This window comes from Mya arenaria, chromosome 1, assembly GCF_026914265.1.
Source record: "Mya arenaria isolate MELC-2E11 chromosome 1, ASM2691426v1".
Taxonomy (NCBI): domain Eukaryota; kingdom Metazoa; phylum Mollusca; class Bivalvia; order Myida; family Myidae; genus Mya; species Mya arenaria.
Genome location: NC_069122.1, coordinates 40,661,670 through 40,682,967, shown reverse-complemented (window position 1 = coordinate 40,682,967; position 21,298 = coordinate 40,661,670). Strand labels below are relative to the sequence as shown.

At 38.9% G+C, this 21,298-nt stretch overlaps 1 protein-coding gene across 1 annotated transcript; it reads right to left on the bottom strand.

Annotated features, from left to right (window-relative positions):
- Nucleotides 1-8,004: 8,004 nt before the first annotated feature.
- Nucleotides 8,005-21,298, bottom strand: LOC128227112 (myeloperoxidase-like). Its single transcript, XM_052937329.1, has 11 exons — nucleotides 21,259-21,298; nucleotides 20,687-20,788; nucleotides 19,626-19,730; nucleotides 18,190-18,317; nucleotides 17,744-17,851; nucleotides 16,258-16,514; nucleotides 11,313-11,396; nucleotides 10,555-10,695; nucleotides 8,937-9,106; nucleotides 8,575-8,674; nucleotides 8,005-8,077 (listed from the first exon to the last, which is right to left on the bottom strand). Exons 1-11 carry the CDS (start codon nucleotides 21,296-21,298, stop codon nucleotides 8,005-8,007), a joined length of 1,308 nt encoding a protein of 435 aa, XP_052793289.1.

Sequence of the window (21,298 nt, the reverse complement as noted above, 5' to 3'; positions counted from 1 at the left end):
GTTTGGCGTATAGTATATATAACCAGTCTATTGTGTAATTATTTATTTTCCTGTCCTCCTGAAATATTTCACATAACTCTTTGAAACACAAAACTGATCTAGGCCGTTGCTAGGGGGGTTGTAAGTGTTACACGTTTAATTCTTGTCGATGAACAATCCGAAACTTTTAGGACACATTCAAGAATACTGCACGTAACAGAATGATACATAGGTGAATTGTCCCGAAAAAAGTAATGAAGAAAAAAGTATAATAGTAATAAGGTTATTCATTAAAAGATGTTCATATGTTATTCAATTTCGAATACACCTTTTAATATAGGATAACAAATACATTGTCAGCTTAATTGTACGTATCTTCATATAAAAAAAACTTAAAAGATTACGAAATTACTTAAGGTAGGATACGAAATGAGCATGCTCACCAACGGGTGTTAACATGTTTCTGAAGAAGTTGAGAAACGATCGGATTGTAAGTGACATTTCGTAGAATTTAAGATGATAAACCAAGTGGTCTAGCTGTTGACCAAAACATTCACCCATCAGCGTGATCGTGTTATGTTGTGTGTTATAGACCACACACAGGATGTAACGCTTGTGACGGATATTCTGGTTCATTAATGTGCACCAGTGTATAGCACTGCTATACAGGAACCCAGTTCAACGTCATCCCGGAAATCTTGCTCAACTACGTGTAATAGCATGTGTCTTAAGTTGTTTAGAAACAATCGGATTGCGCTTGTAATTTAGCAGATTTTAAAACATAAACCAAGTGATCTAATTGTTGACCAGAAATGATGAATAAAATTGTGAAAAGAAAGTAATTTAAAACAAGTTGGGGGAAATCTGGAAGACTGCAACATTGTTACATTGTTATATTTAGTGATCTACTTTTTAAACGACTTGACCCAACATCTAACTGGACCTAGATATTAAATTGAAACATTCAACTTGGTTTCTAATCTATAAATATTATAAACAACCTTATCAGATATGATCCACGATCGAACTTGACTTCTGCATTTAGGCGCCAGACAATTCTCTTAGGTGTGAAAACATTGAGCATGCAGATTTCTCATGTATTTTGTGGTTTAAACACTTCAACTGGTGACATTTTTTTCTATTTGACATAAAGCATACATACATGAGCTGGTCAGCTTAATATGCATCTCCGTATCTGACAAATACAGCTAAACGGGTCAGAAATACATGCATCTCCGTCTGTTGCCAAGATAACAGAGCTGGTCAGCTTAATATGCATCTACGTATCTGACCAATACAGCTAAATGGGTCAATCATACATGTATATCCGTCTGTTGCCAGGAGAACTGAGTTGGTCAGCTTAATATGCATCTCCGTATCTGACCAATACAGCTAAATGGGTCAGAAATACATGCATCTCCGTCTGTTGCCAAGACAACTGACTTGGTCAGCTTAATATGCATCTCCGTATCTGACAAATACAGCTGAATGTGTCGGTCATACATGCACCTCGGTATCTGACCAATAAAGCTGAATAGGTCAGTCATACATGCATCTCCGTCTGTTGCCAAGATAACTGAGCTGGTCAGCTTAATATGCATCTCCGTATCTGACAAATAGAGCTAAACGGGTCAGAAATACATGCATCTCCGTCTGTTGCCAAGATAACTGAGCTGGTCAGCTTAATATGCATATCCGTATCTGACAAATACAGCTTAATCGGTCAGAAATACATGCATCTCCGTCTGTTGCCAAGATAACAGAGCTGGTCAGCTTAATATGCATCTACGTATCTGACCAATACAGCTAAATGGGTCAATCATACATGTATATCCGTCTGTTGCCAGGAGAACTGAGTTGGTCAGCTTAATATGCATCTCCGTATCTGACCAATACAGCTAAATGGGTCAGAAATACATGCATCTCCGTCTGTTGCCAAGATAACAGAGCTGGTCAGCTTAATATGCATCTACGTATCTGACCAATACAGCTAAATGGGTCAAACATACATGCATCTCCGTCTGTTGCCAGGAGAACTGAGTTGGTCAGCTTAATATGCATCTCCGTATCTGACCAATACAGCAAAATGGGTCAGAAATACATGCATATCCGTAGTCTGTTGCCAGGAGAACGGAGTTGGTCAGCTTACTATGCATACCCGCCATGGGGCAGTCATGTATGCATCTCCGTCTGTTGCCAAGATAACTGAGCTGGTCATCTGAATATGCATCTCCGTATCTGACAAATACAGCTAAATGGGTCAGAAATACATGCATCTTCGTCTGTTGCCAAGACAACTGACTTGGTCAGCTTAATATGCATCTCCGTATCTGACAAATACAGCTGAATGTGTCGGTCATACATGCACCTCGGTATCTGACCAATAAAGCTGAATAGGTCAGTCATACATGCATCTCCGTCTGTTGCCAAGATAACTGAGCTGGTCAGCTTAATATGCATCTCCGTATCTGACAAATACAGCTAAACGGGTCAGAAATACATGCATCTCCGTCTGTTGCCAAGATAACTGAGCTGGTCAGCTTAATATGCATCTCCGTATCTGACAAATACAGCTTAATCGGTCAGAAATACATGCATCTCCGTCTGTTGCCAAGATAACTGAGTTGGTCAGCTTAATTTGCATCTCCGTATCTGACAAAAACAGCTGAATGGAGCGGTCATAAATGCATCTCCGTCTGTTGCCAGGAGAGCTAAGCTGGTCAGCTTAATATACATCTCCGTATCTGACAAATACAGCTGAATGGGTCGGTCATACATGCACCTCGGTATCTGACCAATAAAGCTGAATAGGTCAGTCATACATGCATCTCCGTCTGTTGCCAAGATAACTGAGCTGGTCAGCTTAATATGCATCTCCGTATCTGACAAATACAGCTAAACGGGTCAGAAATACATGCATCTCCGTCTGTTGCCAAGATAACTGAGTTGGTCAGCTTAATATGCATCTCCGTATCTGACCAATACAGCTGAATGGGTCAGAAATAAATGCATCTCCGTCTGTTGCCAGGAGAGCTAAGCTGGTCAGCTTAATATACATCTCCGTATCTGACAAATACAGCTGAATGCATCTCGATATCTGACCAATAAAGCTGAATAGGTCAGTCATACATGCATCTCCGTCTGTTGCCAAGATAACAGAGCTGGTCAGCTTAATATGCATCTCCGTATCTGACAAATACAGCTTAATGGGTCAGAAATACATGCATCTCCGTCTGTTGCCAAGATAACTGAGTTGGTCAGCTTAATTTGCATCTCCGTATCTGACAAATACAGCTGAATGGAGCGGTCATAAATGCATCTCCGTCTGTTGCCAGGAGAGCTGAGGTGGTCAGCTTAATATGCATCTCCGTATCTGGACAATACAGCTGAATGTGCCAGTCATATGGGCATCTCCGTATCTGACAAATACAACTGAATGGGTCGGTCATATGGGCATCTCCGTATCTGATCAATGCAGCTGAATGTACCAGTCATATATGCATCTCCGTATCTGACCAATACAGCTGAATGTGCCAGTCATATATGCATCTCCGTATCTGGCCAATACAGCTGAATGTACCAGTCATATATGCATCTCCGTATCTGGACAATACAGCTGAATGTGCCAGTCATATGGGCATCTCCGTATCTGACCAATACAGCTGAATGGGTCGGTCATATATGCATCTCCGTATCTGACCAATACAGCTGAATGGGTCAGTCATATATGCATCTCCGTATCTGACCAATACAGCTGAATGTGCCAGTCATATATGCATCTCCGTATCTGACCAATACAGCTGAATGGGTCAGTCATATATACTTCTCCGTATCTGACCAACGGAGCTGAATGTGCTAGTCATATATACAGCTCATTAAGCTGAATGGGCCAGTCATACATGTATCTCCGTCTTTGATAAATAAAGCTGAATTGAAATGGTATACAGGTTAACTCTGTCCCAGCAGTACGTGGTAAGAAAATGAAAAAAACTGCAAACAAAAATCTGCTCCTGTCGAGAATCGAACCAACGAACTCTTGCTTTGCAGGCAAATACTCAATCGCGTCGCTATTAAAGCTAGCTTCATAACTAGACCGTCTAGTTATCTCATCGTAGTCAAGCGAGAGCGAAATGAGAATGCACAACTGTATACCATTTCAATTCAGCTTTATTTATCAAAGACGGAGATGCATGTATGACTGGCCCATTCAGCTGTATTGGTCAGATACAGAGACTCAATTTTAATTTCCAGTTTCTAAATATTTTTGATAGCTAATGCCATTCATAACCAATTAATATTGTCTCATATGTTTTCAATTATGTTGATATAAGTATTATACAGGATAAAAATGGTTGACCATTGCTTTCGGTTGATATTTGCCCAAGTGAAAAATAATAACTCACGGGTAATTACTCTTCCCACTAGGACAATTATCAACAAAAGCCATAGTCAACCATGTATTATTATTGGAGTAACTCACTTGTTCGCGTCTGTGCTTTCGACGAAGTTTTGCCACAGCTCATACAAATAAAAAGGGTTACCTTTTATAACATTAATCACTAAAGGTTCAATGTTTATATACATGGGCATGCTATGTTTTCTGTTCTTGTCATCATTGTTTCACTGTAGTCTAAGACACCTCTTGATAACATCAGGGACGGACACCCGATTCCCACAGTAGCCTACTCTTTGGTAACAACTGGGACACATGTGGGGTTGAATACCCAATGCCCCAAGGAGTCTCTTTTTTATAACAACTGGGACACATGTGGGGTTGAATACCCAATGCCCCCAGTAGCCTCCTCTTTGGTAACAACTGGGACACATGTGGGGTTGAATACCCAATGCCCCCAGTAGCCTCCTCTTTGGTAACAACTGGGACACATGTTGGGTTGAATACCCAATGCCCCAAGCAGCCTCCTCTTTGGTAACAACTGGGACACATGCGGCGTTTAATACCCAATGCCCCCAGTAGCCTCCTCTTTTGTAACAACTGGAACTTATGTGGTGTTTAATACCCAATGCCCACAGTAGCCTCCTCTTTGATAACAACTGGGACACATGTTGGGTTAAATACCCGATATCCCCAGTAGCCTCCTCTTTGATAACAACTGGGACACACTGTTGGGTTGAATACCCTATTCCCCCAGTAGCCCTTCTTTGGTAACAATTGTGACTCACGTGCGGTTGAATATCCTATGCCCCCAGTAGCCTCCTCTTTGGTAACAACTGGGACACATGTTGGGCTGAATACCCTATGCCCCCAGTAGCCTCCTCTTTGGTAACAACTGGGACACATGTGGGGTTGAATACCCAATGCCCCCAGTAGCCTACTCTTTGGTAACAACTGGGACACATGTGGGGTTGAATACCCAATGCCCCCAGTAGCCTCCTCTTTGGTAACAACTGGGACACATGTGGGGTTGAACACCCAATGCCCCCCAGTAGCCCTTCTTTGGTAACAACTGTGACTTATGTGGGGTTGAATACCCAATGCCCCCAGTAGCCTCCTCTTTGATAACAATTAGGACACATGTGGGGTTGAATACCCAATGCCCCCAGAAGCCTCCTCTTTGATAACAACTGGGACACATGTTGGGTTGAATACCCAATGCCCCCAGTAGCCTCCTCGTTGCCCACAACTGGAACACATGTGAGGTTAAATACCCAATGCCCCCAGTAGCCTCCTCTTTGATAACAACTGAGACACATGTGAACACATGTGGGGTTGAATACCCAATGCCCCCAGTAGCAACCTCTTTGATAACAACTAGGACACATGTGGGGTTGAATACCCAATGCCCCCAGTTGCCTTCTCTTTGATAACAACTGGGACACATTTGGGGTTGAATACCCAATGCCCGCAGCAGCCTCCTCTTTCACTGACCTTTCTAAGGCGGTAACCCAAACATATTTTGATGCACGCATAGTCTGTCATATTTGTGTGCTTTAAATTGTAAATTTAAAACCTTAAAAGCTTTATAAAGAACATTAAGATGACAATACCGTTCTTACATAACGCCTAAAAGCCTACATTCGCTATCTGTTTTTGAAAAGGATGTAACCCTAACCAAACAAGTTTTTGTGGCCTAAGAGGGAAACTACGCAAGGTTAGATACCAAACTTGTTGACATCAGAACAGAGGATGGCACGCGTTTTTAAGGCGTTGGCATTGCTCTTTTAAGACTAGGGGACTCGGTGGTCAAGATAGATTAAATTGCCATAGTAAAGAAAATACTAAATTGTGGTGGGTTAGAAAATGAGCGTTCTTTGATAGCTTAGCGCAGCAGGAGTGTCAGAAGGGTCTTTTACGCTGTATTTCTTTCCATCGACATACTTGTAGCCCTTGTCCCAGCACCTGAGCACTATGGTGTCGCACGTATATTTTAAAGGGATCATGTTTTCTTCGCAGACGTCATTTTAAAACGCGCAGTGCCATTGGAAGTGATTTATACCAGTGTATAACCAGTATTTCAAAAGAAGAGTTTCAAAGGCATTTTCAGACTGAATTTCAAGACTCAAAAGGTGTGTCGATGCAACGCGGGAATAGTTTGAGGGGCTTAACAATAAGCTGCGGCTGCATATTTCGGAAAGGCAAAATATATATTTCTAAATAATATTCATAACATTAAATTCCCTTCGAAACTCAATCTCCTTCATTGATTTTACCTCATATTAGGATATCGATGGTAGGATTTGTTGCCTTGGTGATGACAGTCATGTCTGATATTGTGTTGCCCGATGGAGCGTTAAGTTATATGTCAAACAAAATATTAATTGATGCCTATTTCTGGCAAACTGGAAATCATTAATCCGCTAACTATATATATATATTGACTGGTAAAGTGAAGTTATTTCAGTTGCTTAATTTGATAACGTATTTTCCACTTGCACAAGGACGTTACTGACGGATTGGACTTACGCGACGCCGCAAATGAGTTCGTTGGGTCGAAGGGGAAATACTTCAATTCACTTTCGGTAGAAATGCGTTTTTTTAGCAAAACAGAACTATTATTAAAACCTTTAAGCCATGCTTGGATTTCTATGTATATATGCCATAAATGCTCATGTGTATGCAACATTACATTTCTGCCAAGACATGAGCTTGAACAGTAACTCCATCTTTGAATGATACTTCCACCAATTTCAGTCTGACCAGGCTAGTTGACATATTTCATAACACTCTATGTGAGCGTTTACGATATTCCATTTTGTTTGTGTCTGTTTAAGGCGATGATTTTGAAATGCAGATACAATACAAATTTAACGTAAATACTAGGGACACAATTATAATAAAATTTTGATATATATTTTTTCAATTGCTGAATTTGCCTTCCAGAATTTCTTCTGTCAACGTATTTCACAAATTCCCCAGTTGAAAAAGCGCCCCAAAATCGCTATTTTATCTGTTATAACACACACACACACTGTTTCCAACTCAACTATTTAAGATAAAAAGGTTAAGTTTATAGAAAAAACACACGGAATAAGCAATAATATGATACTAGTAAATAAAATCGAGAACAAATATTTGTGTTCACACTTTGTATTGCTGTGCAAATTCAAAAACTAAATCAATATTTGCTGTTACTATTTTAAGTTCAGAGCTTGATCATATTGATTACTTAAAAATTCACTCTTATTCCCAAATAAGATTTACCACACTTGATAATATTGTTTTAATATTCCAAAAAGGTTAATAAATGTCGAAAACAATAGTTCTTATGAAGGATTCAAAGCTGAATTTGAAAGAAATACGCATCAAAAATGGTATGTCTACCTTATGAGACTAAATTAGATCACAGTTAATCCTCAAGCATTCACCAATCATTTAATATCTTTGCGCTTTCTGCTATTAAATACACGTATATAATCTTGTTATCAGTAATTAATATAAATGCATTATTTAGTAAGTAGTTTAAGGTTTATCTCTCAAAATTGATGTTTGATAAACATGTGTATGTATTGATTTTAATTAAGAGTGTCACTTTAAGTAATTGAAGATATGGAAGAGAAGAACACTGTCTACGTGTCAATCCACAGCGACAGGTCGAGGCGTGGAATTGTTTCGCATGATACTCGTTCGTTCTCCATTGAACTGAAATTAAGGTCATTCATTTAGATAGCATATTACTTTTCGCTATTTACGATTTTACGTAGATAAACATTTATTTTTAAAATGTGAAATAATGTGAATCGTTTCTACATTTCAGCAAGTACCATCTTTTAACTGTTTTTATATAAGTCAGAAGTGTGCTTAAATTATCTTTAATAACAGTTGGTAATCTATGCGGTTGACACAGCTATATCACAGTTAACCACATTGTTAACGTTAGCGTTATAAACTTTCAATTCTTTTCTGCACTGGAAGTTTAACGTATACAGTTAAGATCTGCGCTTTTATTAACAAGATTTGAGATAGTTGTTTGAGCTGTGCTTGTTTAACTAAATGAGTACATCACCAAATTCTTCACAATTAAAAGTCAACAACGATGTCGCAATTCACGTTGTTTTCTTTAACAACGTTCTTAAAAAACGGCCAAATGTCAAGCTGTTACTCGGTTTAAATATTCGGCTTGGTCTATTGCAACTTACATGGTTGGCATGACGAATACATTCCGCTGGAGTGTGGTAGTTGAAGTGTGTTGACAGATCAGGGACGCCATTGTTATTTGCTTTATCGCATCTATCTGGGCTGAAACATTTGTTTCAATACGTGTACTAACTCTTTCTACTAGAAATGCTTTAGTATGCTAATATGTATAAAAAAAATTTGCCAATGCCAAATGCGATTCGTCACAAAACTGTACAACGCATTTAGATATGTAACGAACGACTAAATTGGGATATATTATTATTTTAAAGCAGATAATACCAACAATAATTTTATCAAATGTCATTAGCCCCGATCTTCAGTGCCTTCAGTGTTTCTATTTTAAGTGCTAGTTAAAACATACGTCTGGTAAACCCGACCGCAGGAACGTTTCGTTCAAAGAAGAATCGGTCTCCGTCCCGAAAGCGCTTGAACTGTTCACCAAGGAGGCACGTGCCGAGCGGCCCAAGCAGACCTTCGGATCCTCGGCGCTCCGTGATTATCCCAGTAAAGAGATCAATATCGTCCGGGCATCTATGAATACATGTATGTCAAACACATCAGATTGCTGCGAACCCTACGGATGTTGTTTATCTCATTTAGCAAATTTTGATTATTGTTTTTTTTTACTACAACGCACATGACCATATGAAATTATTATGTAACAAATAAAGGCTGCACTTCAGACGGCGGTGGCTGTATATATATATATATATATATATATATATATATATATATATATAAAGGTGTATATAAAGGCTGACATTGAGACGGTAGTGGGTAAACGTATATACAATAGTGCATATAAAGGCTGCCAATGATACGGTGGTTGGTAGATGTTTATACAATAGTGCATATAAAGGCTGCCAATGATACGGTTGCTGGTAGACGTATATACAAAGATGTATATAAAGGCTGCCAATGATACGGTGGTTGGTAGACGAATAAACAATAGTGCATATAAAGGCTGCCAATGATAAGGTGGTTGGTAGACGTATATACAATAGTGCATATAAAGGCTGCCAATGATACGGTTGCTGGCAGACGTATATACAAAGCTGTATATAAAGGCTGTCAATGATTCGGTGGTTGGTAGACGAATATACAATAGTGCATATAAAGGCTGCCAATGATACAGTGGTTGGTAGACGTATAAACAAAGGTGTATTTAAAGGCTGCCAATGATACGGTGGTTGGTAGACGTATATACAAAGGTGTATATAATGGCTGCCAATGATACGGTGGTTGGTAGACGTATATACAAAGGTGTATATAAAGGCTGCCAATGATACGGTGGTTGGTAGACGTATATACAAAGGTGTATATAAAGGCTGACATTGGGACGGTGGTTGGTAGACGTATATACAAAGGTGTATATAAAGGCTGACATTGGGACGGTGGTTGGTAGACGTATATACAAAGGTGTATATAAAGGCTGACATTGAGACGGTAGTGGGTATACGTATATACAATAGTGTTTATAAAGGCTGCCAATTATACGGTGCTTAGTAAACGTATATACAAAGGTGTATATAAAGGCTGACATTGAGACGGTAGTGGGTAGACGTATATACAATAGTGTTTATAAAGGCTGCCAATTATAGAGTGTTTAGTAGACGTATATACAAAGGTGTATATAAAGGCTGACATTGGGACGGTGGTTGGTAGACGTATATACAAAGGTGTATATAAAGGCTGTAATTGAGGCGGTTGTGGATAGACGTATACAAAGGTGTGTAGGAAGACCGCCATATGGACGGTGATAGGTAGACGTAAATACAAAGGTGTGTATACTATTGACTTTAAGACGTATATACAAAGGTGTATATGAAGGCAGACGTTTAGATTTGAGTCAAAGTATAAACAAGTTATATACAAAGGCTACCATGGAGACGGTGATGGGTGAATGTTTTATATATCAAAACAAAGAAGCGGGCGGAAAGTTACCATCTTTTGTTGTTTAACGTCAACAGAAAACTCACTCGTAAACGTCTTCCAACAGTCTGGCGATGCTTTCATCATGGTCCACAAGACCACTGTTTCCTGTTCCGAAGTTGCTCGCCTCACTCAGATCACAGAACTTCCGATACGCGTTGTAACCCGGCAACCCATGACCACGACCTCTGTAGGAGTAGAAATTAGTACCGCAACAATGAACGGAAACATGAAATATTATTTCCATGGTGACAACTGCGTATTATACATTATGGCCACGTACATATAGGCGCGGAAGAAAACCGTGGCATTGAATAAAAAAGCAGATACAGTCGAATCCCGTTGGCTCGAACACGCTTGGCTCGAATTCTTCGTTGTCTCGAACTAGATGTAAAGGACAATTTTCTTTTAACTGAAGGTAAACATTTCCGCTTGGCTCGAATTTTCCGAACCTCGATGTATTTTTGCCGGTCCCTGAGAGTTCGAGCCAACGGAGTTCGACTGTATATATTTGTTGCACTTTCACAAGCTTTATTTTATACAAGCTCCTTGTAATAAACAATTTTTGTGTAACTGTTTACAGACATTGTTGGAATTTGATATATTAGACATTTTGTTCCGACCATCATAAATATTATGACTGCATTTTGCTTAATTTGGCAGAAACAAAATCAGAATACATCATTATGTCTAAACCAGCAAAGAAAATATCGATTAGTTTTGCGTTCACCCATTAATTGTCTTCTCATACTTATAAGTACATGTCACAAAAAAAAGTTTTGCCATTTTAGCCATATTGGCCTACCTCTGAATGTTGAGTGCAACTAGGTCAAAGCTGTTTCCCTCAGAGTCTATGAACAACCGCTCTTGAACGCTCCTTTCGACCTTCCTGTACGATAACAGCTAATGTCAATCGACTTAAAGAACAGTTTTCAATAATACTGAGTTTTAGTCGAAACACAAGTGTTTAAAATTACAGACTCTGCCAAACGCTTCATGTAAGTGTACGGGTACGAGTACGTGCGATTTACTTTCTGAGTGGTACGTCATCCGGATATGTGTACTTTGTAGAAGGTTTGAGCGTGTAGTCGGTATCTAGGTCTAATGTATTTTTTTGTGATCTACATCACAGGTGCTTGTCAAATTGCCTGGATACAGTAATACATTTTTTTTCTTTTTTTTTAACCTTTTATTTATTTTGGTCAAGATAGTGAACATATGTCATTTAAAAAAATATTCCACAATTTTTCATGAAAGAAAATTAGTATATTACATAAATAAATATAAGGTTAACATGTGCAAAAATTCATCAATTCCAAACGGACCTAATCAATAGTACATAGTTCCTAAAATAATGGAGATAATCTAATATTTTTTACACTTCTGATAAGGTAAGATTCCCATCTACAATTTTTTTATAACTTTTATGCTTGTTAGATTGACCTTCACGGCGTATTCAAACAAAATGCACCGACCAGAAACTGAAATTTGCCAATTTAGTCGGTGGCCTACGTCATCCAGGTATGCGTACCTTGTAGTATTTTAGAGTGTGTAGCTGATATGTAAGACCTTTATCAATTTTGTGGCCTACGTCATCCAGGTACGAGTACCTTGAATTTGTTCGGAGTGTGTAGCCGGTTTGTGAGACCGATTTATCAATTGTGTGGCCTACGTCATCCAGGTACGAGTACCTTGAAGTTGTTCGGAGTGTGTAGCCGGTTTGTAAGACCTTTATCAATTTTGTGGCCTACGTCATCCAGGTATGAGTACCTTGAATTTGTTCGGAGTGTGTAGCCGGTTTGTGAGACCGATTTATCAATTTTGTGGCCTACGTCATCCAGGTATGAGTACCTTGTAGTTGTTAAGAGTGTGTAGCCGGGTTGTGAGACCGATTTATCAATTTTGTGACCTGCGTCATCCAGCTATGAGTACCTTGAAGTTGTTAGGATTGTGTAGCCGGTTTGTAAGACCTTTATAAATTTTGTGACCTGCGTCATCCAGGTGTGAGTACCTTGTAGTTGTTTTGATTGTGTAATCCATGTGTGCGTGTCATGTAGTTAATAAGAGTGTGTAGCCGGTTTCTGAGACCGATTTATCGATTTTGTGACCTGCGTCATCCAGGTATGAGTACCTTGTAGTTGTTTGGATTGTGTAATCCAGGTGTGCATGCCTTGTAGTTAATAAGAGTGTGTAACCGGTTTGTGAGACCGATTTATCAATTTTGTGACTTGCGGCATCCAGGTATGAATACCTTGTAGTTGTTTGGATTGTGTAATCCATGTTTGCGTGCCATGTAGTTAATAAGAGTGTGTAGCCGGTTTGTGAGACCGATTTATCAATTTTGTGACCTGCGTCATCCAGGTGTGAGTACCTTGTAGTTGTTTTGATTGTGTAATCCAGGTGTGCGTACCTTGTAGTTGTTAAGAGTGTGTAGCCGGTTTGTGAGACCTTTATCAATTTTGTGACCTGCGTCATCCAGGTGTGAGTACCTTGTAGTTGTTTTGATTGTGTAATCCAGCTGTGCGTACCTTGTAGTTGTTAAGATTGTGTAGCCGGTTTGTGAGACCTTTATCAATTTTGTGACCTGCGTCATCCAGGGGTGAGTACCTTGTAGTTGTTTTGATTGTGTAATCCAGCTGTGCGTACCTTGTAGTTGTTAAGATTGTGTAGCCGGTTTGTGAGACCTTTATCAATTTTGTGGCCTGCGTCATCCAGGTATGTGTACCTTGTAGTTGTTAAGAGTGTGTAGCTGATATGTAAGACCTTTATCAATTTTGTGACCTGCGTCATCCAGGTGTGAGTACCTTGTAGTTGTTTTGATTGTGTAATCCAGCTGTGCGTACCTTGTAGTTGTTAAGAGTGTGTAGCCGGTTTGTGAGACCGATTTATCAATTTTGTGACCTGCGTCATCCAGGGGTGAGTACCTTGTAGTTGTTTGGATTGTGTAATCCAGGTGTGCGTGCCTTGTAGTTAATAAGAGTGTGTAGCCGGTTTGTGAGACCGATTTATCAATTTTGTGACCTGCGTCATCCAGGTACGAGTACCTTGCAGTTGTTTGGATTGTGTAATCCAGGTGTGCGTACCTTGTAGTTGTTAAGATTGTGTAGCTGGTTTGTGAGACCTTTATCAATTCTGTGGCCTACGTCATCCAGGTATGTGTACCTTGTAGTTGTTTGGAGTGTGTAGCCGGTTTGTGAGACCTTTATCAATTTTATGGCCTACGTCATCCAGGTATGTGTACCTTGTAGTTGTTTGGAGTGTGTAGCCGGTTTGTGAGACCTTTATCAATTTTGTGGCCTGCGTCATTCAGGTATGAGTACCTTGAAGTTGTTTGGAGTGTGTAGCTGATATGTAAGACCTTTATCAATTTTGTGGCCTACGTCATCCAGGTATGTGTACCTTGTAGTTGTTAAGAGTGTGTAGCTGATATGTAAGACCTTTATCAATTTTGTGGCCTACGTCATCCAGGTATGAGTACCTTGTAGTTGTTTGGAGTGTGTAGCCGGTTTGTGAGACCGATTTATCAATTTTGTGACCTGTGTCATCCAGGTGTGAGTACCTTGTAGTTGTTTGGAGTGTGTAGCCGGTTTGTGAGACCTTTATCAATTTTGTGGCCTGCGTCATCCAGGTATGTGTACCTTGTAGTTGTTTGGAGTGTGTAGCTGATATGTAAGACCTTTATCAATTTTGTGGCCTACGTCATCCAGGTATGTGTACCTTGTAGTTGTTTGGAGTGTGTAGCCGGTTTGTGAGACCGATTTATCAATTTTGTGGCCTACGTCATCCAGGTATGTGTACCTTGTAGTTGTTTGGAGTGTGTAGCTGATATGTAAGACCTTTATCAATTTTGTGGCCTACGTCATCCAGGTATGTGTACCTTGTAGTTGTTAAGAGTGTGTAGCTGATATGTAAGACATTTATAAATTTTGTGGCCTACGTCAACCAGATATGTGTACCTTGAAGTTGTTTGGAGTGTGTAGCCGGTTTGTGAGACCGATTTATCAATTTTATGGCCTACGTCATCCAGGTATGAGTACCTTGAAATTGTTTGGAGTGTGTAGCTGGTTTGTGAGACCTTTATCAATTTTGTGGCCTACGTCATCCAGGTATGTGTACCTTGTAGTTGTTAAGAGTGTGTAGCTGATATGTAAGACCTTTATCAATTTTGTGGCCTACGTCATCCAGGTATGTGTACCTTGTAGTTGTTAAGAGTGTGTAGCTGATATGTAAGACCTTTATCAATTTTGTGGCCTACGTCATCCAGGTATGTGTACCTTGTAGTTGTTAAGAGTGTGTAGCTGATATGTAAGACCTTTATCAATTTTGTGGCCTACGTCATCCAGGTATGTGTACCTTGTAGTTGTTAAGAGTGTGTAGCTGATATGTAAGACCTTTATCAATTTTGTGGCCTACTTCATCCAGGTATGTGTACCTTGTAGTTGTTTGGAGTGTGTAGCTGATATGTAAGACCTTTATCAATTTTGTGGCCTACGTCATCAAGGTATGTGTACGTTGTAGTTGTTAAGAGTGTGTAGCTGATATGTAAGACCTTTATCAATTTTGTGGCCTATGTCATCCAGGTATGTGTACCTTGTTGTTGTTTGGAGTGTGTAGCTTGTTTGTGAGACCGATTTATCAATTTTGTGACTTACGTCATCAAGAGTAGGTCCGTATAAGGTACAGGGCAGTGACGTATTCATACGAGTTATCAGGAGAATAATATGTGTTGCGAATAGTCGGTCAGCCAACACGTTTGGCTGAAAACGTAGGTTTTGCAAACAACTTCTCAGGCAAACAGCAACGTTCTTGCACTAGTTACGCGTACACGGTCAAGTACATGGAACGTTTCGCAACGTCTTTTATAGTTACGCAAACCAAAATATCATTGACAAACATACAAATCCGGGAGGAAGATCCTTCTGAAGAAAAAACTACATCCAGTTTGAAAATAGCACTTTGGAACAGTACTGAACACTGTTAACGTAAAATAACGTCGTTAACGTAACTGTTATTAACGTTCAAATCATTATTGCTCCGGAAGTTGAGTCGATACAGTTTTGATCTGCTGTATTTCTAACAAGATTTGAGACAACTGTTTAAGCCGTACTTGCTTATATTCAAATATATGAGCCCTTCATCAAATACATCACGTTTAATAGTTAACAACGATGTCGTTAATCACGTTAGCTCAGAGCATTCAGTCCTCGTTTGTTTTCCATTTTGGGGTACAAATCTTTATATCATACCAAAATGGCGTCCTATTCAGATGAATAAATGAAACATTTATCATAAATTTAACAATTTTAACAGGTTGTCGACATAAAATATATGTATTGGGTCACCTAATAACTCCATAACATATAATATTGAATATCATTATTCAACTATTACGTATTTTACGGGATATGGGGACAATCGACGACAATATATGCCAAGTCGGCGAATACGAGTTTCTGCTGTTTTGATTGGCTACTTAACTCGCCAAATACGACATTAGAGGAACGGACCATTTTCATTGGCTGACGAAACTTGCCCTAATACGAGAACGCTGTAAATTATTTTAAAGGCAGCCATTTTGTTTTCCGTTTTACCGACTGTTTTGAAAATTGTATGCCTTGTTTAACTAAGGATGCATGTCAAAATCATCAAAGTCCAGTCTAGAAAAGCAGAAACCATGATAAGCTTCAATAATAACTTAAAACGGCGGCCGAACAGTACTTAATAAACTCACTTTAACAATCACCACCTACCTGTCAAGCAATGGACACCTCTCTGAGGTTGCCCAGCGTAACACATTGTGGTGACCGGTGCCATTGTACGAGTGATAAATATTTGGTTTGAAGAAGTTATTGGCAAGGTCATCGAGGAGCAGAAGGTTAAAGTTGATGTCCATCTGGCCGGTTCCCCTGTTCAGAATTGTGTGCCCGTAACGAAATGCGGCACCTGCTACCGCGTTTATGACTGTGGCGTCCGTGGTTGATTTGTAAGTGTCTTTGTAGCCTTTGGGCTACAAACAAAAGATTGGTTCAATCGGAACACCTCGGCGATTTTCCAGCAAAAACAACCTCGGGTGTATATCGATAGTTAACTGTGTCAGAATTCTTAACATTTAATTGCGCTGCAGCTAGACCGCGTAGTGGTTTAAATCTTGCAGTTACGCCTGAAGAACTGTTCTGATGATGATGATGATGATGATGATGATGATGATGATGATGATGATGATGATGATGAAATAAACTCGTTCACAAATAAAATGTTGGCTACACTTTTGTAAACTGTATTGAAATTGCGATATTTACTAACTTTTATAAACAAATATCAAATAGTAACTGTCAAATTTGTGTCAACCCAACTTTGAAAAAATGAAATTTTTAATAGCGTTACTAACGCTTTTTGTGAAAATGAGCATATTTTAAAACATTTTCAATGATTATTAAAATAGAGCACTAAGGTGTTCTATCATTATTACAAGCTCTTTGTTCATATCGCAAATAATGATTGATGGCTGACCATAATAAACACGAACGAGTCCCTTTAAAAACAAATAGTTCATTTAGCTTTGTAATACAACTGAACAATGCATTCTGATTGAAAACTAAAATTGGTACCAGAAACATTTCAGCTTCGAACGTTATATGACAATATTGAGACTGTATAGAACTTATCAATGAGAACTAAGATGTCGATCGAACGCATACTGGACGCATACATTTTTCAAAATTTAAAGGAAAAGTCCACTTACCAGGCAAAAGTTGGTAACCTGAATCGGTACTTTTTATTCTTATTCTGCCATTTTGTTTGCCATGAAACATTTCCCCACTTAATGTTTGCATAAAACGAATTTACGTCCCCCCCCCCCCTTGCATAGACCGACCATCAAATGAGTTAAGCATGAATACAGTTTGATAATGAAAACTTCAGCGACACGCCCATAAGTCAAACATACATGTAATTTACTGTGGTGTTCGCTTTTATACATGTACGGATACACATTCGTGTAAGAAGTTCGAGAGACAGTGCTTACCTTTATGTCAATGTTTAATTGTATTTAAATGGGTTATAGGGAAATTATATTGAACAATCATTTCCCTATATATTGACTTATTGAAAATATAATCTCTTTTTGCTCTTCGCTCGCCTATGATTGTATAAAAACTGCCATGTTCTTTTTCTCTTAATCGCTCTATTTCTTTTGGCAAAAATCCGAGGAACAAAAATGATTTGGTGTGGTCTTACCTTAATGTCAATCTTTAATTTCTTGACCGTTTCTCTCCCAAGCACTATGGGAAGGTATTCTCCATATACGATATTCTGCCAGATAGCAACCAGGATCTTCCTTGATTCCTGAAATTCAACAACAATAACTATACATGACTAGCTACTAACATCAAGTAGTATCAGGTTCACATTTTCCATGTTGCAATACAAAAGATTTATTCGTAGAAAGAATGATGAACAAAGACTTCGATTATGGTTGCAAAAACACATATATTGTCAATAATGACATTTTATTTCAAAATCCAAGTCCCTTTACTTTATATGGCCTATATCTGGACAATACAACCGTGTGTATGCTTTTCGAATAAGCATAAGCCAGTAACTACCTTCTCCAAGTACAAGTACGTTTAAAGCAATCATGAGCATATTTTGTACCAATATATAAGAAATCAGTCGAGTGTAACCTGAAACAGACGCTCATTGGACCAGGCTGGGTTTACGTCTGCGAGACCGGAAGCGATTGCGTTATGTGCTCGCACAAACAGGGTCTGCATGCCGGAAAGTGCGGGCATCTCGTCAACTCTGGGGTCACCTTATTTCGAAAAAAAACAAAAACAAGTTATTATCGCATTAAATATATTGCTTTTAATGTTCTGCTAAGAGTAAAACGCCGGAAGTTACAGCACGGAAATAGCCGAACCGCAATATAACTCGTATATTTTTTATGGTTTCGACGTCATCCTGCTCATCATAGTGCGCATAAACTCGATAATATAGGATTTAATTACACCTTTTTGAGGTGGTTTCCATCTACAACGGCTCGCAAAACGGTTTACAGCCCGAGTGCGTAGCATAAAATACACACAATGGAAAACTTTTGTGTTTAAAAATAAGCTGTAAAATGTAACGAAAATGCAAAAAACAGTTAGTTCAATATAACTTCCGTAACAGTACTTGTGTGACGTCACGAGCGATGTTATTGATAAAACGTTTAACTTTAAGCTCGATAAGGGCCGCAACATAGATCGCAGATTATTATATTTAAGTCCAAAAAATGATGTTTTATGCATTTTTTTTAAACAGTTAGTAACGCTTTTAGCCATGTAACATCAACTTTAGAACGGGAATATCACACTCTGAGATCTGATCTTTTGTCAGCAGTCTTTTATCATTGGTTTGCAGATGTTTACGCAAATAAATGCTCATTCTAAGACAAAAAAAAGAAGAAAAAAGATGTAAAAATGGTAAATCTATGAGAGTGCAGCTTTTATAAGACTACCTGCGCGAAGGCGAGGACAAGTATAACAGTCATTGCAACTTCATAGACTTACTTTTTTCAGCTCCACTGTTTCTTTGTGACGTAGGTACTAGCATATTATATAAAAAAATAAGTGCTGTTTGTATGAACGCAATATTTCATGCATTCTGGTGAAAGAATGAAAAATATTGGTGAATGAAAACTTGATCATTTCACTCTGGCTCGAGTGAAATGATAACATTTGATCATTCCACTCTGTACAGACAACTCGGGACTAATATTTTTCCATCCTTTATAAGATTTGCTTCCCTTGACTTGGAAAGTACATGTATGTAACAAGTACATGTGTCCGAGCATTTTCCTGGGCGTATTTGGTGACAACTTAGCCCTGTGGTGGTATTTAATATTGGTATGAAATATATTTTAGAACGGTGTAGCTAATCGGATTACTCGATATAAATAACGGACCTAAATAGTGGATGGAGTCAATGATGTTTGACCATAACAATGACTTAAGTCGCATATTTAATACCCCCCTCCCCCCAAAAAAATAATAAAAATACAAATTATTTAAACGACTACCCTATAAACAAGTTTCCAATGTATATGGTGAGTATCAGATTCATTTTATAAATATAATACCAGCTTTGTTGCAGTAGAATGTATTCGGGTCAAAGGTCATATTTAGCTCACACTCTGTGTCGTCGATGTCGGGGGACAGACGAGGTCCGTTCATCTTCATCAGACCTGTAAAGGTTACACGGAATTATGTAAAAGCTAGTGTGTATTTTGGATCTTATAAACGACAAGACCAATTAAAGGCCAGGCTGCGCGCCAATCGTTTAGGAAATACAATTAATGCTTACTTTGTTAGTGTGTTCAGCGCGAAATTCCTATCGAACGACTTTTTACTTGCAAGAGCGCATGCGCGAGCTTCTTAACTACTAACTTTTTAAAACCAATGAATGACTAAATGGAAATTGGCGGTTGCAATCTATTGAACGGATTTCTGAGTCTTTTGTGAATGTGAAATGTGAATCTTTTCAGCGATAATCCACCGGACGAAGTCCTGAGACTGAACATGTAATTTAAATTTCTAAACATTTACTCTTATCAGGAACGAATATACAAATCCTGAAAATTCAGATTTCAGATTGCTTTAAAAATCGCGAAATCGCCTAACATATCACCAAGTGATCATCCAACGCTATTTTCTATGAAATGTATTGCGATCTTAAACTGTAACTCATTTTTTATTACGTGCCTCAAAAGTAAAAGGGGATAAACAATAACAGTTAATTGTAGCTTTTCAGAAAATGGCGTCAAATTGTATGCGGACGTAGCCTAATTTAGGAAATGACGCCGCTGAAATGTCTCCCTAGCCCTATGCAGGCCATCGTCGGCAACCACGTTACTCTTTAAACGCAACAAAGCATAGCGCAGTAGTGTATCGGGGGTATCCGACGATGTTTACAGCTTTAAGTTAGATTTGATGTAAGAGCGAGCTAAAATTTCAAAGCAGTGATAATGAAAAATATTTACAAAACAGTGAAATATCATTTGTGTTTCCCCCTTAAAATCTCTATTAACATATGCTGATATTGTATCTGCTTGAAAATTATGTTTGCATGACTGATTATTTGACTACCACTCGCCAATTTTCGGAAAAATCCCGGAAATATTCGACATACTCCTATTCTTACCTCCGTGTGACTCTCGTAATCTCCGGTTTTCCGCTTCACTTACACCGTACGTGACAGAAAGATCCAAATAGGCGGTCTGAGAGTTGACGGGTTGACGAACTCCTGCAATTGGGTAATTATGATAGGTTCTGAATTTATACAAGTTCTCATATTAAAATACGTAACAATATCCTAAGTTGCCTTCTTGGATTTAAACATAATATATATATTTTACAACGATTGTGAAGAAAACTATGATAGCTTATACTATTAAAGTCCCTTCGTTGGCACGATGTTGTGCGAGAGTGTGGTATTGTGTTGTGGAGGAAACCGGAGTACCCGGAGAAAACCCACTTGTTCGGCTTGGTGACCACTAACCAAACTCACATGCGCCCAGGCCTGGAATCAATGAGAAGCGAGTGCGCTAACCGGACCGGATTTGGCAAGTTTTGAACAAGAATCCACTCGGTTGGCGCCGAATGCTGACCACGATTTGAAATGTTTTCTTTGTTCAAAAAAGGGTTGGCAAATCAGCATATTGTATCCATGCGGTATGGATAGATTTTAAATTTAAACTTGTTTACAATGTTTACCATTGCAGTCACATAGAGCGATGGACCTCGGAAAGCCCAT

What these genes read in the sequence shown, in the direction of transcription:
- LOC128227112 (XM_052937329.1), bottom strand. Translation starts at nt 21,298, where the DNA reads ATGGGCTTTCCGAGGTCCATCGCTCTATGTGACTGCAATG. An exon ending in CCAATGAGCGTCTGTTTCAG is followed by an intron (nt 17,852 to 18,189) that starts GTTACACTCGAC and finishes GTTGAATTTCAG; the next exon opens with GAATCAAGGAAGATCCTGGT. An exon ending in AATTAAAGATTGACATTAAG is followed by an intron (nt 16,515 to 17,743) that starts GTAAGACCACAC and finishes TTTTGTTTGTAG; the next exon opens with CCCAAAGGCTACAAAGACAC.